Here is a 17,662-nt window from a genome sequence, read left to right as displayed (position 1 = left end):
ATGTCAGAGACAAGGTAAAGCTGATAGCACTAATGAACAAAGAAAATTGAGCATCTCCATAGAGATAAGATACAGATCTTTCAGATCTACAGAAGGTGGCATTGACACCATCTAGCTACAACATGTACTTCTATAACACGCATACTCAATTACTATGCACTAAGTACACTTACAACGTGAGACTCAAACTTTCTACTAGTCAACTCTGAAAAGCGTAAAAAGCAGAGAGGAAAGCTTTGATTACTCACAGGACGCAGTTTGCCAGGACCTGCTCCATCTGGGGTTAGTCTCAGGGGCTGTGGGGCGAAGCCTGGACTCTCTGGACTTAAAGTGTAGCTATGATCTATGAGCGGGAGGGACAGGGAGAGGGACAAGGAGTGGCAAAGAGTGCATACACATGTAAGTATTTCAACACAATAACATGGGAGTTATCCAACTGAAAGAGCTACTCTAAGACATGGCAGGCTTCTGGACACTCACTGTGCACGGGCCCTTTGTGCGAGGGGGGCATGAGCTTGTGCTCTCCGTTGACGGAGGGCGAGCGTGGCAGGGGGAGGGCCGAGCTGGCGTCTGGGCTGGCGTACAGGCTGCCACTGGGGGGCTGGTCGTACAAGGGGAGCGGCGGCAGCGAGGAGTGGCCCCTCTGGGATGGAGACACCTGCTGGGGGGTCGAGGGAAAACACACGCACGCACGCACACACACACACACACACACGAACACGAGTTAAATCACCATTTTAGTAAAGACAAATATCAGTTCAACAGGGTTCAACAGTTCCCTGGTAGAAATGGCTGAGCTCATCACAAACTCATGCCGACAGCGTAATCATGCCCGCTTTTATGCATATAAACTCCAGCCGGAACTTTCTGTCTCCAGTCACGACTGATTGCCAACGTCGGCCCTGTCTAGACTGCGGCGGCAGGGGCCCGTATCAAAGCGTGCGGAAAGTTCCTCTGAGGACTGTGAGTGCTTATCAAAGGCGCTCTGATGACAGGCCCACCAGCCCACTCCCTCGCCCCAAGAGCCACTTCCTGCGCGCGGCCCGTAAACATCTTTAATTTCAGGAAGGATGCAGCCCCTCCTCACATAAACACTCTTTAGGGCCCATCAGCCTTCATCAGACCCAGTGCACTGTACACAGGCTGCAGGGCCTTGCCTGCTTTATCTGAACGCCTTTCATGCATCTGGCCTAACCCAGAAATGTCCCAGAACGATTCCGTTTGTGACTTCCTGTGGAGACCAGAATCAGTGTTCTGAACATCAAAAACGTCTCTATCAGAAGTCATAAAGGGACCAGCCTGGAGAGATGTGGTTCAGAGCATCTGTAATGAGTCTTCCCCATTTTTCAGACTGAATATGGAAATGCATTAGTGAATGTGAATACCAATGACAGGCTCTGAATGTCAAACTCAGTTTAGGAATGGAAGGCAATTATTACAAAGTACTAGAATTACCATTAATACTCCCAGAACAGGGACATTCAGACCTTCTAACAACCCATGCAAATGTCTGTGTGAAACGATGAGGACAGTGCACACTGCTAAGAGCAAGACTGTCAAGTTGATGGACCTTTTTTTGATTTTTGCACGAGGGCAAAGTGCAAAGGGAGGGCAAAGTGCAAAGTCTATCAACAAGCGAAGTTCTCGTGCATGAACTACAGCTACCATGTGGCATACGTGAGCATTGTGCTGACTCATCAGTGTTTGTGGTTAAGGTCTTTCCCTGGTGTTAAAGGAGCAAATATTGATTTTGCCTAATTACTCAATTAAGACTGGGCACTGCGCCGATCAATCAAATTAGGGCCCTGTGAGTGTAGTAGATGTGATGTGACGTCCGGTCGGCTGTGCTACCTGTGCCTCGTGGCCCCAGTGCGAGTCTCCGTTCTCGGAGTTGTTGAGGTCCTCCACCAGCACGGAGGGGAAGACGCCCACGCGGCCGTTGAATTCGCCCTCCCAGAAGCCGTCGTCCTCCTGGTTGTCCTTGTTCAGGATGCGGATGATGGCTCCCTCGGGGAAGGACAGCTCGTCGTCCGTCTGGGCCTCGTAGTCGTAGATGGCCTTCACAAAACTCACTGAGACGGGGAGAGAGTATAAGTATAAGTAAGTATATATACTACTTGATCCCATGAGGGAAATTTGGTCTCTGCATTTATCCCAATCCTTGAATTAGTGACACAGTGCAGAACACACAGTGAGGTGATGCACACACTAATCCCGGCGCAGTGAGCTGCCTGCAACAACAGCGGCGCTCGGGGAGCAGTGAGGGGTTAGGTGCCTTGCTCAAGGGCACTTCAGCCGTGCCTACTGGTCGAGGTTGGAACCGGCAACCCTCCGGTAACAAGTCCGAAGCGCTAACCAGTAGGCCACGGTTGCCCACAGGGAACGGAGAGAGAGGGAACGGAGTGAAAATGTCCACAATCCAGAACCTTACCAGTCAGTCTGAGATTTTGTTGCATGATTTTGATTTTGGGTGTGTGTGTTTGCAGGTGTGTGCTGTTGATTTTAGACTTTAAATTGTAAGACAAAGCATGAGGTCTGTGAAGTTAAAGAGGTAAGGGGTGTGTAAGTGTGCATCAGTGTGCGTATGTATATATTTGTGTGTGTGTGTGTGTGTGTGTGTGTGTGAGAGAGAGAAAGACTCACTGCTGGCGTCTCCGTTGGTGCTGCCTGAGGCCAGCTCGGGCTCGGTGGAGTTGCTGGACGTGTGTGAGCGCGTGTCCAGCGTGGCCAGAGACTGGAGCATGCTCAGTAGGCTGTTTGAGGTGGGGAACTGCAGGTACTTCTCAGGCACGTAGCCCACGTGGCCCGTCTTGTTCCGGGCCTAGAACACGACAGAACCAGCAGGAGGAACACGCATGAGAGACAGTGCAATGGCATGTAAGCTAGGCACATCCACTCTGCTGCAGTAGCTCTTATGTATATGTATGTATGTATGGTGTTTTCCTCAATCCAGCAATAGTTTGACAATGTAAATAAATACAAATACCAAGACAAATACCAAGTTTGACAAATACCAAGTTGTACAACTCTACAAACTGCACTCCGACCCTGATTCCTACACGTCTAATTGTGATGCATTACATTAGGTCCTAACCGGATGCGATGAGAGCGAACATTAGCGATAAAATCCGTTTAATTCCATTGTTTTCAATTGGAGTGTCCTGAAGCAGTGCGATTTTGAGAGAACTTTTGTCGGACGCCCCGTGTCTATTTTCTTTCTGTCGCTTGTGTTGCTCTATTTTAAATGAGGAATATGACGCAATAGAAGGGCATACTTAACGGATTCAGTGTAGACAGATAACATTGACAGTTGCACGCTCGGACATGGTGTTGCCCATAGGACATGGTGTTACTCTGATGTCCCTATAGCGTAAACATGCATGTATAAACATCAGAAACTAGCTGATTCCAGTGAGTCTGTGTAGGCCGTGTGGTTGATGTGAGCGCTGGTGGTGTTAGTGTTTGGTCTGCTGCCCGCACCTTCACCCAGTCCTCCATGTCTCCGTCCTCAATCACCTCCAGCATCTCCTGCTCATCGATGGTCAGCTCATCAGGCTGGGAGGCCTGCCAGGGGACACCACAGAGTGGAAAACTCATCTCGGGAAGATAGCACACTTAACCAGCGTTTAAAACAAAATACATACATCAACCAAGGAACTGAATACTCAAGCACAACATTCACACACATACACAACATGTGACAGCCTGTGACCTGCTGGTTGGATACACTTTCCCATATTCTAAGCGCAGTCTAATGCAAACATGTGGGAACAGTGAGAGTGTACGCAAACAACACAGTGAAGTCAACATTTCCATTACGTAAAGCTGGCTGTTGGACTGCTCTGAGAGTTAAACATTAGACTGTTTAGTACACACCATTTTTTGTTTAGAATTTCTTAAGCTGCTGCAATTTCAGTGGTGATAAGAGTAGGCAAGTGTGAGGGTGAACTGATTTGTTATCAGACATACGTTATCACACTATCCGGCCACTGTGTTCCTGTCCACATCAGTACAACCACAGTGACCAGGCATAATGTACTGAGTTGCATTACAAATTGAGGGGAGATTTGTACGTATGAAAAAACGTGTATGTTTGACAGGGGTGGTGAAGTTACCTTGTAGGAGTAGAGCACCTTGCAGGTGAGGGGGTAGTTCCTCAGTGTTCCTGACGGGCTGGAGCTGCTGTCGTCAAACACCTCCATGTTCTCTTCCAGGTCCTCCCCGTCCTCTCGCTCCAGATCAACTGTAGTCTACACGCACAGAAAATGACCAGGTCAACAACACCAGAACCTAGAGCTTAACACAGGAGCCACTGGTAAAGGCAAGCACTGCAGAGTGAGCAAAATGTGGCCAGCCAGTCCGAAATTCCAGTGTTATACAGAATCAGTTTGAGCCAGAAGTGCATTGGAAGGCCCTGGACACACGTCTCTTTATTCACAACTCTCCCACAGGCAGGATAGATTCTGATTGGTGGAGAGGCTGCAGGTTATGGGTATGAGTTATATAAGACCCGCCCTCAACACCCACCCCCACCCAATCCACACCTTCTCCAGGAGAAATACAAGAGAGGCTATGGGAGATCAGGTGAACACTGTTTCACTCTCCACCCAGCCCTCAGGACAGGACAGGACACAACACACATACACACACACACACACACACACACACACACACACACACACACACACACACACACACACACACACACACACACAAACACAAACACAAACACACACACACACACACACAGGAATAAAGGGGGGTGGGAACTATTCTAGGTGATCCTCATTGGCCGTGTGTGTGTGTGTGTGCGCGCGCGTGTGTGTGTGTGTGTGTGTGTGTGTGTTGAGTCAGCATTGCTCTATTGACACAGTAAACTCTGTGCACTGAGCCTGTCCCCTGGGAGAGCTGAATGGGAGCAGGTGGCCCATGCTGACTGTAAGGGATCCCTGGCTCTGGAGGCCTAGTCTCTTATCGGGGCCTCAGCATCTCAGCACAGTGCTTCTGAATTCACACTCCAACCCCCAGACAGGAGTACAGGCAGCTCATTAGAGAGGCTCACTAGGGGCTAATAGCTGTCTGTCTGGGAGACCGGTCACTTTTTCAGCTACTCATCACTCTGCCCTTATCTCTCTCACTGTCCTCAGCTCAATCTGGGTCTTTGGTCTTTATCACCCCTGGTGCAGCATGATGTGAACAGAATGTTAAATGCAACTCAAGGAGAACAGAAGCCCCACTGTTTAGTGAAGGGAGGTGGCATCCTTCTCTTTTCTCTCTTTCTCTCTCTCTCTCTGTCTCACTCACTCACTGACACAAACACACTGACTGGCAACACAGGATCACAGCTCCAGGTGTCTAGCAAGAGAAAGTAATCAGGAAAATGAAAGCAGTTTTTCCCTGCTTCTTTGGTACTGATCACTGAATTTCATTATATTATATCTTAGCGTGGCTGTTCCCCTCAGCCGTCAGCAGGTGTCAGTGTAGTTCAGCCACAATCCAGACGGGAGCACGACCACAAGGAATCTGTCAGGCGAGCGCTGACATTCATTTGATTGATAACGATGATTAGCCACAATGATGACAGCAGACCAGACACATCCTGTATCTTCTGACGCAGTGCCAGCAGAACGCCGTGGCTCGAAGGTCCTGATAACAAAAGCGCTCACCTCACACAAATGACTGCCCGTGAGGTAGAGCTTGCGTCACGGCAACCGACGGCCCCACCGTCTCCGTAAACAAACAAAAAAAGGGCCCACAGATCCATCAGAGCCTCTCTAATCCCCCTCACCGTTCTGCGCTCTGATTGGCTGCGGCGCTCAGTAATGCCATCGGTGCTGACAGGGATAGGTCACTGCAGCAGACAGCTGAAGGTCATAGCGCCCCTGCCTCCCTCCCACCATCCCTCCGTCTCTCTTCTCCTCTCTCTCTATGAAAACATGCAGTGGGGTGAGTGAGTGGGAGGGAGGGTGGAGTGGAGGGTCTTTACTCTGCCCAGGGGGAAGGCCTGCGTAGGGGGGCCCTCAGGGCTCTCTGCCCTGCTTGCCTGCTCGGGCTCTCTGTCTGTAGAGGGCAGCTGGAGGAGGCTTCTGGGGGGGCTGGCCATGGCAGTGGCAGTGGGGGCCGGCGTGTGGGCGACACACAATGCCGCTGACAGGCGGCAGGAAATGGCAGGCGGTGGCGGGGGAGAGCGAGCGAGCGATCGGTGGGCGAGTGGGCGTGAGTGCCGGCAGGCATCGACCAGCCATGTTTGTGTAGGGAGCGAGGGAACAATGCCCGGTGTTTTCCGGAGAGAGGTGGGGGGGGGGGGGGGGGGGGGGCACGCTGATGGGCTGACGGCCACAATATGCTGCGCCTGTGCCCCCCACTGTGGACACTCTCACCAAAACAAAACACCGAATGAAGAGATGCAGGGGGGGGGGGGGGGGGGGCACTGTGGTAGACATATAGGCATGCGGAGAGGGCAGATGGGCTCGTCTGTATGGTCATCTCTCTGATTCGCACAGCACAAAGACGTTCTACTGACACCATATCACTGGAGGGAAGCCTGAAGGGCCTTAAAAACTGACCCCATCGAGCGGCCAGTATGTGAGATAGGAGGGGGAATGTAGGTTGTGGGTGGAGGGTCGGGGGTGTGGGGTGGGGGGCAGCTCACCGAGATGGAGGGGTCATGGTTGGTGAGGGTGGGCAGCGAAGCCCAGCGCTCATTCTCCAGCTCCTCCATCACCTGGTTCATAGCGCTCTTCAGCCATGTATCCACGGAAACGCCCACCTGCCGTAGCAGGTCTAGACGAGCTTCAGCCTTCAGTTTTATTGTCTGTTGGAGAGAGAGAGAGAGAGAGAGAGAGAGACAGAGTGGAAGAGAGAGAGAGTGAAAGGGAGAGAGAGAGGGAGAGAGAGAACGGAGAGAGAATTTTAAACACATAAGTTGAATGTATTCTTAAACAAATTATGCACCGCATATAAACAAGCTAATTGAATGTTTTGAGACTATTGTATTTCAGACAGAGAAAATTAGACTCTCCACACTTACTCACAAAAGGTGGTTAGTGATATTCCAACAGAATCACCATCACAATCACACACACACACACACACACACACACACACACACACACACACACACACACACACACACAGACACAGATGTAAGTGTGCAGATACAAACAATATTACGTGTCTACACTACCAAAGCCTTTTTTCAACAAAAGGAAATGCTGGCAAGACATAACAATGCTGCCGGTGTTCATTTTCAAACAGCTGATGAAACATGTAGCCACCAACAATACCGAGCAGTGCGCAGTGATTCATGAAAAGTCCAAAACATCTGACTGCCTCATCTCCCCCTCTAAAACGACCCATTTGGGATGATCTCACCGACGCTAGCTCAGAGGTCTGGAGCCTGGTGGAGGGGAGGAGGCGGTCATTGACTGCATTCCAGCAGAGAGCAGTTACCTCTGGGACATCAGGGCTATTGATCCTATTTGACTCCCATCACCCGTGTTTGGGAGAGGCAGAGACCAAGAGATGCAGATGCAGATAGCCAGAGTGAGACACAAAGGGGCAAGAGGAGTCGTGTGCAGATTTTCCTGCATTTCCTGAGTTCCGTCAGATAGGTTAGGATGAGTTCAGATTCCTCAACAGTCGTTTGAGACATCTCCCTCTTTTAAAGAGCGTTGAGAGAACCGAGGAGGATTAGAGGGGGGTTCTGTGATGTTCTGTGAATTTCTCCGCGTCTGAGTCGACACCACGGCGATGCGCGCGGCGCGGGCAGCTCAGCTGGCAGATGGGCGGCCGTTACGGGATGTCAAAACCATACGACTCCAGTCAGGGGCCTGACGCGCAGATGACACGCTTCCTCGTCTCACGACAGAACTGATAATCTAACCTGACACTGAACACACACTGAAGCCCACTGCCGTTTTCATCTGGTATCTCCTCACACTCACACTGACAGTCAGAGCGGAAGCTTCCTCATCTTCAGATACAGACTGGGCAGGCCGAGAGAGACTGGCAATAATAGTGCGGTCACTGTCACCAGAGGGGTGGGGTGGCCTCCGGTGGGCATAAGGAGGGCAGCAGGTGGAGGGGACAGAGGACTGATGGATGGAGCAGTAGTGATGGAGAAGGCAGGGTTGCGTCCGGAATGCCACCAGACAGAGGCGGGGTGGGTTCTGAGTGACAGGACCTGCTGAGGATTCACTCGCACTCCTTCCTCCACATAATGGACTCAGCACACTGGCCACCTACCTACCTATGACTACTGCAGGAATAGGAATGTGTGTGTGTGTGTGTGTGTGTGTGTGTGTGTGTGTGCGTGTGATGTATACATATGTATGTGTGAATGAGCTGACACAGAATGAAATGAATAGTTCCACTTTCAAACTAAACATTCTACTCTCCAAGCAACTCAAGCACAGACCACACAAGTTATTGTTAGGAGCAAATATTATAGTGCCTGAAACCCTAATAAAACACACAGGGAAAGTTTCATTTATCACACAGCTGTCGACTTCCATGGTTGAATTCAACCGGGAAAAAAAGTCACTCAAAAGGCCTTTTGACTGGGCTAGTTTGTAGTAAACTGAGCCCTTTAAATAATTGATGCTAAGCACACTTCCTGCTGGCTACTGGCTCGTTTTAATCTGCACTTCCCTGGAAAACAAAAGCTTGGCAGTCTCCAATTTACTACAGAGCCCCCAGTCCCCTGCTTTCTCCTCTTTTATGTCCATTAGATCTTAATAAGGCTGATTAAATATTTAATAGTGCTTCATAAACTAATGGCGGACATGGAGGAGGAGCCCTGCGGGCATTATTTTTCGGAAGCGATAGCTTTATGCAGTAAACACTGTGTGTGTGTGTGTGTGGGGGGGGGGGGGGGTGCTTTAAACCAGGATTGCTCCCATTGTGTCATCTGCATGATACACTGCTATCTCTGTCACTGTCACACCTAATGGCTGTTCATTTGTTGCGTGTGGCTCGGTGTGTCCAGCAGGGGGCGTGAGAGCTGATGAGCTGATGAGTGGTGCAGACAGAGGGGAAGGTGAGAGTGGGCTTTTGTTTTGTTGTTGTGTTTTTGGCTGGGTCTGAGATGCATTGATCCCCGGCGCGGGCTGACGGGCGGAGCTCTCTGTGTGGATCGATGCGGGACCAGGAGAGCTCCGGCGGGGACCGGCAAGGTAGCGCAGCGGCTCGGCCAGTGGAGGTAAATGGAGCCATTACAAAAACAAGGCAGAGCGCTCATCATCACCATCAACAACAACAAAAACAACAACGGCGGCAGCCACCATTACCACCTGAGAGCATCCTTTTGTTTGCTTTGGCCTTATTGATTTGTTTCTTACCCATGTTTTTTTTATTTTAAAAAATAACAGTGCATGTAAACAAAAGAAGGGGGTCACTTGCGCTTCAGCCTGGTTGGTGCTCACGGAACAGGACGCAGAAGTCAAAAAGGGAGATCCAAGGTCTAACAGGAGCCAAGGAGCAGGACCGGAGCACTCAATGCTTAACGCATTTAACCCACTCTCACCTTCCCCTCTGTCTGCACCACTCATCTGCTCCTTGGCTCCTGTTAGACCTTGGATCTCCCTTTTTGCATGTAAACAAACTTGTTATACACGAAACACACACATACACACACACACACACACACACACACACCATCTGTACCTCAGCCTTGCGGATGTTTTCTTTGGCCTCGTCGATCCTCAGCTCTAGGTCGTTGCGGCCTTGCTCGGTGGGCGGGATCCCCAGAGTCTCACACTCCTCCACACACTGTATAACAGCAGTCAATCAATCAAGGGGCCAATCAGGTTCTGCCTCAGTCAATATCGGACATAGAAATGTGCTTTTTTACACTTTTTTTTTACACTAGGTACAATACAGATACAATACAATAATCCTCTTTCCTCTCTGCAGTCAGTAATGCTGAGGTGTACTTTGAACATCACAGCAATGCACACTGACTGACGCCTCATACTCAGCATAAGCTAGGGGAAGGAAATCCCCAATACACGGCTCACGGCTATGTGTGTAGGGGGTGACCTGGCATCTAGCCTTTTATACACACAAACTACAGTACCTTTGTACATGTGAATGTGTGTGTTTGTTTGTATTTGCGTGTGTGCGTGTGTGTGTGTGTGTGTGTGTGTGTGTGTGTGTGTGTGTGCGTGTGCGTGTTGTACCCTCTTATAGTGGATGATGTTCTTGTGCTCCCTGGCCACGCGTGTGGCCCACTTGCGGGCCTCCTTGTTCAGGCTATGCTCCTCCGTGGTACCCGTCTCCGACTCCAGCTGCCGACTCTGTAGGAAAACAACACCCCAAACCCCCCGTCACCATGGGAACTAAGCACAAGACACCCCACACACATCTACCCATCACCCACCCATCCCCAGAGTTCCAAACACTGATCCTAGACCAGTTTTTTTTTTTTTTTTTTACATTTTTATCCCTGCTTGGGCTCCACGGCTAAAGCTACTCCCTTCAGCAAAGCCCCCTGTCCTCCCCTGGCTGATCTTAAGGGAGATTAATCCGCAGGCAGGCAGGCAGGCAGGCAGGGGCCACACGGATGAAGCCGCGGAGGGATTGCCTGCTGATGTAAACACTGGTGGAGGGATGGAGAGATGGAGAGATGGAGGGAAAGAAGGATGGAGGGAGGGGGGGGGATGTGTGGGTGATGACAGTGGTGGGAGACGGCGGGTCTGAGAGGGGGGGTGGGATCTGGAGCTGTGGGGCAGATAAGACGAGCCCAATGTAAAGCAGCTTTGGACCGGGGGGGCTTAAGGGTACAAATCAGCCACAACCTCCTCCTGACCTACTGTCTGTGTGTGTGTGTGTGTGTGTGTGTGTGTGTGTGTGTGTACAAATATATGTGCCTCTATTGAGTATGTAGATGAAGGCTGAATGCAAATACTGGATCACTAAGACTCTATAAAAACAGTATGTGTGTGTAGAAGTGCGCCTGCAGGAAGCATGTAGCATGTATGTCAGCATACTGTTGAGTGTGTATTATGTAAGAATAGTTCAGTGTGTATGTTCCAGTGTGTGTGTAGAATAGATCCAGTGTGTGTGTAGAATAGCTCAGTGTGTATGTTCCAGTGTGTGTGTAGAATAGCTCAGTATGTATGTTCCAGTGTGTATGTTCCAGTGTGTGTAGAATAGCTCAGTGTGTATGTTCCAGTGTGTGTGTTCCAGTGTGTATGTTCCAGTGTGTGTGTTCCAGTGTGTGTGTTCCAGTGTGTGTTCTAGTGTGTGCCTGACTCCTTGTCTCCAGACCTCTCTGCACTCAGGGGGCCCCTCCTCGAGGCCCCCTCTATCTCTCTCTCTCTCTCTCCCTCCCTCAATTATTCTGCCCTCCCTCCCTTCATCCCTCCCTCTCTCATTCTCTCTCTCTGCCCTCCTTCCACCAGTCCATGGCCAGCCCTCAGGCAGGGACTGCATGGTAAATGGGAGCCGGACTAATGAGGGCAGATGGTAGCCTCCACGGTCTCCTCAGAGCATCCATACTGTAGAAGGAGGAAGGCCGATGGACTGCGACCTCTCTTCTCGTGCCCAGTGTGCCACACACACACACACACACACACACACACACACACACACACACACACACACAGGGCTTTCAGTCTAATGAGGTCAAGTGGTGTTTGCTAGTGTGAGTGTGTGTGTATGTGTGTGAATGCACTGGCACACTAACCTGGTGTACTTGTCTCTGTATTCTTCCACAGAACATATGCTGTTTGTTAGTCTGGATGGTGCTTGTAGCTGTACTCTATGTGTGTGTATGTATGCTTCATATAAAACAAGCATGTGTGTGTGTGTGTGTGTGTGTGTGTGTGTGTGTGTGTGAGTGTGAGTGTGTGTGTGTGTGTGTGTTTGTGTGTGTGTGTGTGTGCATGTGAGTTTAATGTACTTCTCTCTGTCCTCTTCCAGAAAGCACGTGTTGTTTGTTAGACTAGTGTTTGTGTGAGTGAGAGAGAGGATAAGTAACTGTGTGTGTGTGTGTGTGTTTGTCTCTTCCCTCTTTCACAGAGATGTGTGTGTGATTGTTTCTTTGTGTTCGGCTGCGAACAAGAGCATTGTTCACTGCACTCCCGGTGTCGACTTATCGATTCTTCCCCTCCTAATCATGTTAGAGGCGGCAAGTGTACCAACCAGCTACTGCAAGCCCTACTAGCAGCTACACACACACACACACACAGACACAGACACTCACACACTCACACACACACACACTCACACACACACTCACACACACACACACACTCTCACACACACACACACACACTCACACACACACACACACACACATACACACACACACAGCAGGGGAGCACAGACTACTGGCAAAGATCTGATGAGACAATGGGAACAGACTCTAGCAGCCAGAGACAGAAGAGAGAAGAAAAAGAGGGCACGAGAGACAGAGAGGAGAAAGAGAAAGAGAGACAGAACATGGCAAAGAGAAAAGGGCAAGTGGGCAAAGACGGAGCTGAGCGAGGGAAGAAAGCAGAGAGAGAGAGAGAGAGAGAGAGAGAGAAATCATTTTGAGTCTGGCCAAAGAACAAGCCTTCATCAGTATGGCTGCCTGTACGTGCCGTGGCTCTGTAACACACTGAGATGGGGGGGGGGGTGGCGCAGGGGAAGGAGATGAGAAACACATGACTGCCCTCCCTTTCTTCTTCCTCTGTTTTTGTCTTTCGTTTTCCCTCCTCTCTCTCTCTCTCCCTCTCTCCCCTCCATCTTGGTCCAGACCTAAATCACAACCATGTGGCTCCACTAACCTTGCCTGCAAACAACAGAGGGGAGGTGCATGATGGGAGTGAGCATGGCTGACGAGGCGTGCGCGTGCTGTCGGGGGGCGGGTGGGGGCGGGTGGGTTGGGGCGGTCTGGGCCAGTCGATTCCTCTGTGACCGTTCAGTTCGGTATGAAGCGCGTGACAGCAGGGCTGGACCATATGGGATGTGCAGGCCGCACAAGACAGTCTAATGAAACCGTTTTTCTGCAGACAGTTACAGTTCAATAACTACGAGCTACACCACATTTCAACTCTCTCTCTGTGGTCAGGACGTCCACTTTCATCCACTTTCTTCCATGTTCATGTTCCAAAACGTCCCCTCAGGTCCATGTGCCCTCATGTAAACTCCCTCCTTAGAGTTCCAGGAGCTCCACAGCTCAGTTGAATACTGTTTTGCATTGTGTATGTGTGTGTGTGTGTGTGTTTGTGCACGCGCGCATGGCTGATTTTTTCAAGGTGTTCACAGGCATGCAAAACAAGAGCTGGACTGATGAGAACAAAATGAGTGGAAAAACAGCATCTCACTCACACACACAGGAAGCGTTGAGCTGGAGGTTGCATCCTTCCCATCATGCACTGCAAGAACACTAGCATGCAGTGGGTGACAGGCCTGGTGACAGCTTTTGCTTTCATGCCACACGACACAAACTTGAAGTTATCAGAGCACGATGATGGGTGGAGACAACAGTAGGCACATTCTTCATTTCACCAAGGACATGACTGACAGACTAAATCTCCTGTGCGTGTGTGTGTGTGTGTGTGTCTGTGTGTGTGTGTGTTGGGGACGCTCTACCTGGGCCAGGGTCATTCTCATGGCACTGACCGGCGACGGTTCAATGTCCACCAACTGCTCAATGGAGTTTAGGGTCTGAGTTGGGGCCGGGAGAGACGCGGCGGTCAGGAGAGGAGAGGAGAGGGGACAGAGGACAGGACACCAGTTCAGTTAGGACACAGAGAGGGACACTAGAGAGAGTTAGTGTGGACAGAGCACAGAGAGCGAGAGAGGGAGTCTCATTAGCACTGAGGCTACAACAAACAAGCTGGAACAGAGACTGCTGACCAGAGAGAGAGAGAGAAGGTTAAAGATAGAGAGGAAGAGAGAGAAAGAGAGAGAGAGAGAGAGAGAGAGAGAGAGAGAGAGAGGGAGAGAGAGAGACAGAGATGCCAATAGACAATCAGCACTAAAAAGCAGACAGTAAATGTTAAAAGAGTGAAAGATTGAACGACAGAACAAGGAGAGAGACAAGACAGCTCACAAATAAAGGCAAGGAGAGAGGGATGAAAGCTTCTGCTAGAGGGAAAAAAAGGCATTTTGTTAGGAGGAACACACAGTAACTACAGCACATTCAGAAATGGAGGTTAAATATGGTGATCTGATCGAGTCAGTGAGGATAAGCAGCAGACAGGAGCTAGGAACAGGCACACACTAGCAAACTCAACCTGCAGCAGTGTTGCTGAGGAGCCCGAGTCATAATTAGCAGCAGAGTGTTAATCACAGGCAGAAATAGGAAGGGACCCCTGTCGGGTGCGGCTCTAGGTGTGTGAGAGGGTGATAATTGTGTGTACGACTGAGTGTGTGCATGTATATGTGTGTGTTTGTGTGTACATGTGCGAGAAAGACACTGACAGTGAGAAACTGAGAGATAGAAAGCGAGCGAGAGAGAGAAACAGGGACGGATAGATACACAGGCAGACAGATAGAGTTGTGGGACTGAATACTGTATCACGGCAGGAAGAAGCCTTCAGATGGCCCGGGGAGGGGAAGGGATTACTGCGGATCCCTGCATGGCTGACACTCCAATATGCACCATCACAAGGGTGTTCTCTGAACACCAGCCCGGGAGAGACACAGGGAAACACAGCAGCCACAGACACTGCAGTGAGCCCTGAGCCCACACACGCCCACACACACACACACACACACACACACACCATATTTTAACTGTCAGCACATGTTCATTTATGGATTACCTCATTTATTTAACTAATTAGCTACTAACTAATTTAATGAACATATGGGTCTAGACGACCCATCACCATCAGCTCAGAGCCAGTGAGATGAGTGAGACTCTGTTAGTAAGTGTCTCTATCTCGCTCTCTCTCTCACACACACACACACACACACACTTCACAAAGAAATGATGTGTGGCTTCTCCTCTGTGGATGTCTTTTCACGTGTGACAGACGGCTTTCTGATGATGAGGCCGCCCAATTGGCCGCGGGAGACTCTGGAGTCCCATTCCTGTTGCGTGTCGAAGCGCTTGGGGTGGTCAGGGGATGGAGCAGCGGCCCTTTGGCTCGCCAAACCGCAGGGGAGGAATGAGTAGCCATTAGCAGCAGGGGGGACGGAGGTGCTGGATTGGGCATCGGTAGAACATGGAACTGGGCCTGACATTGTGTGTGTGTGTGTGTGTGTGTGTGTGTGTGTGTGTGTGTGTGTGTGTGTGTGTGTGTGTGAGAAGAGAGAGAGGAAGTGAGATGGTGTGTGAGTGTATGGTTGCTCACCGCGTCGCTGTCGCTGGGCTGGAACTGGAAGTCTTGTGCTTTGTGAAAGACCGGGCTCTCCTGCATGAACAGCTGCTGATTGAAGTCCTGCATCACCTGCACACACACACACATACACACACAGAAAATATGACATATGTACTTAATAATGAATGATTTAATCTACTGCAGACACAGACACACATAAATGCTCAAGAACACTGTCTCACTCACAGACACACACACAGACACAGACACAAACACACACACACAAACAAGCACGAGCACAAAAGCACACTCCAAAACACACACAGCGTGACACATGATGAATGAACTGGAGAGTGGAGGACTCTCTGGCTGTAGGTTTGTTAAGAGTCCTGAGCATTGTGTGTGTGTGTGCGCCTGTGCGTGTGTGTGTGTTTGTTCAAACTTCAAACACACACTCACACACACACACACACAGTCCAAGGTCACTGCAGTCCCTCCTGAGATAGGTGAAGGGTTCTGGTGACGTTAATCCAGAGAACACCACAGTCGCAAACACACACAATCACACACACACACACACACACACACACACACACACACACACACACACAGAGCTCCAGGCAGTCCAAAACCCTTGCCATCTGAGAGCAGTTCTGCACCTCTGCATCTGTGTTTTCTACAACACGTGTGCACACACAAACATCCCCCACACACAGTCAGACACCCCAAATGAAGAGTATAGAACTTACTTGATTACGTGCTTGTCTGTGTTTGGGTGCGTACATCTGCATGTGTGCTACAAATTATGTGTGTGTGTGTGTGTGTGTGTGTGTGTGTGTGTGTGTGTGTGTGTGTGTGTGTGTGTGTGTGTGTGTTGGAACAAGTGTGGGTGGCAAATGTGTGATTTCTTCACTGGGGATTGGCTAATGAACAGCTGGAAAGAGACTTTTATTTTTCTGGGAAGTAAGAGTGAATCTACAATGACGGAAAACAGAGAGAGAGAGGCGCTCTGTAAGTGTGAGTGTGTGTGTGTGTGTGTGTGCATATGTGCATGTGCATGTGTGTGAGTGTGTGTGTGTGTGCTTGTGTGCATATCCATGTGTGTGTGTGTGTGTGTGTGTGTGTGTGTGTGTGTGTGTGTGTGTGCGCATGTGTGTGTGGGGAGGGGGGCTCTGACTCACGCGGCTGGACTTCTCCAGGAGGAACTGGAAGGTGCTGTGGACGGCCTGGAAGGCCTCCAGTTCCGTTCGGCAGAAGGAGATCAAATAATCCTTCACATGGTCATACACATTCCCATCCAGAGCCTAGGAGAGAAGGGACAGAGAGAGAGAGAGAGAGAGATCAGTTTTTCAGTCCAATCCAGAGGAGGAGTCTGGAGAGGAGGGAAGGTCTGTGGTTTCCTCCCTCCAAACAAACCTGTGAGGAAAATGTTTCTTTTTGCCATTGCAATCTCGAGCCCAGACCTAAGCAAAGCGGAGAGGGGGGGGAGGGGGGGGGTTGGCGAGTGTGTGTGTGTGTGTGTGTGTGTGTGTGTGTGTGTGTGTGTGTGTGTGTGTGCATGTGCGTGTGTGTGTGATAGAGAGAGCGAGAGGTAAAGAGGTGATGTTTAGCTTTGCCTGTGTAATCTTTGGATGGGAGCGCAGTGCTCCAGCAGCAGCAGCAGTGGCAATGGCAGCTGGGAGAGGTTGGAGAGTTCAGATTCCACATCCTCAACATGCAAAAACAAAACTCAAGAGTCGCTTTCTTCCTTTTCGCTCTCTCTCTCTCTCTCCTCTCTCCTCTTTGTCCTCCTCCTCCTTCTCTCTCACTCACTCACTTTCTTTTCATCGGCATCCAAACACTTCACAGACCACAACAGTCAAAAACCCAAAACGACTCTTTCTCTCTCCATCTCTCCGCCCCCCCCCCAGCCCTCCCCCTAATCGACAGCAGTTGTACAACACAACACGCAAAAACAAACTTCCCCACTCACATGCTTACTCCATTTCAACTGAGTGGTTGCATTTCCCTGCAGCGCAAGAGTAATGTCTAGGTCTCTAAGTCTAGACAGCCACTCCTCCCTATCTTTCTCTCTCTCCCTCTCTCTTTCTCTCCCTCTTTCCCTCGTTCACCCAATCCTTCAATCAGGAGCCACTTCACAGATAGGTGCCTAGATTCCTGTGTCTGCGTGCACGGCTGCATTGCCTTTGTGTGTGAGAGTTAAGGGAGACAGAGAGTGAATGTGTATGTGTGTGTGTGTGTGTGTGTGTCTGTGTGTATATGTGTAAACTTGAAACAGCATCAAATAACAGGAGAAGAGCAATCACCTCAAACTTCAATCTGTCAACATGGCCCTGAGTCTCAGTGGAACACAGATCTAAGGCAAGCAGAGCCCTTGTGCACAGTAAGAGAGGGCACGA

At 50.2% G+C, this 17,662-nt stretch overlaps 1 protein-coding gene across 4 annotated transcripts in view; it reads right to left on the bottom strand.

Annotated features, from left to right (window-relative positions):
* The window catches only part of fchsd2 (FCH and double SH3 domains 2), a 61,289-nt gene that overhangs the window by 3,313 nt on the left and 40,314 nt on the right, over positions 1–17,662 (bottom strand). The window contains exons 9-20 of one of the 4 annotated variants that reach the window (XM_076282013.1): positions 16,445–16,567; positions 15,297–15,392; positions 13,585–13,659; positions 10,182–10,298; positions 9,667–9,771; positions 6,653–6,814; positions 4,116–4,250; positions 3,481–3,564; positions 2,644–2,821; positions 1,852–2,072; positions 481–658; positions 249–343 (exon numbers count right to left, since the gene is read on the bottom strand). In XM_076282013.1, the coding sequence (XP_076138128.1) occupies positions 249–343; positions 481–658; positions 1,852–2,072; positions 2,644–2,821; positions 3,481–3,564; positions 4,116–4,250; positions 6,653–6,814; positions 9,667–9,771; positions 10,182–10,298; positions 13,585–13,659; positions 15,297–15,392; positions 16,445–16,567 (1,569 nt within the window). Of the gene's footprint in view, positions 1–248; positions 344–480; positions 662–1,851; positions 2,073–2,643; positions 2,822–3,480; positions 3,565–4,115; positions 4,251–6,652; positions 6,815–9,666; positions 9,772–10,181; positions 10,299–13,584; positions 13,660–15,296; positions 15,393–16,444; positions 16,568–17,662 lie in introns of all 4 variants that reach the window. The other 3 variants (XM_076282012.1, XM_076282015.1, XM_076282014.1) reach the window with 3 other exon arrangements.

The sequence above is a fragment of the Alosa pseudoharengus genome, unplaced genomic scaffold (assembly GCF_046254945.1).
Source record: "Alosa pseudoharengus isolate Yale_2024_CS ecotype anadromous, Long Island Sound unplaced genomic scaffold, YU_APseudo_1.1 YU_APseudo_1.1_scf_13, whole genome shotgun sequence".
NCBI classification, from domain to species: domain Eukaryota; kingdom Metazoa; phylum Chordata; class Actinopteri; order Clupeiformes; family Clupeidae; genus Alosa; species Alosa pseudoharengus.
The sequence above is the reverse complement of the archived record's forward strand: the minus strand, read 5'-3'. Positions and strand labels throughout refer to the sequence as shown.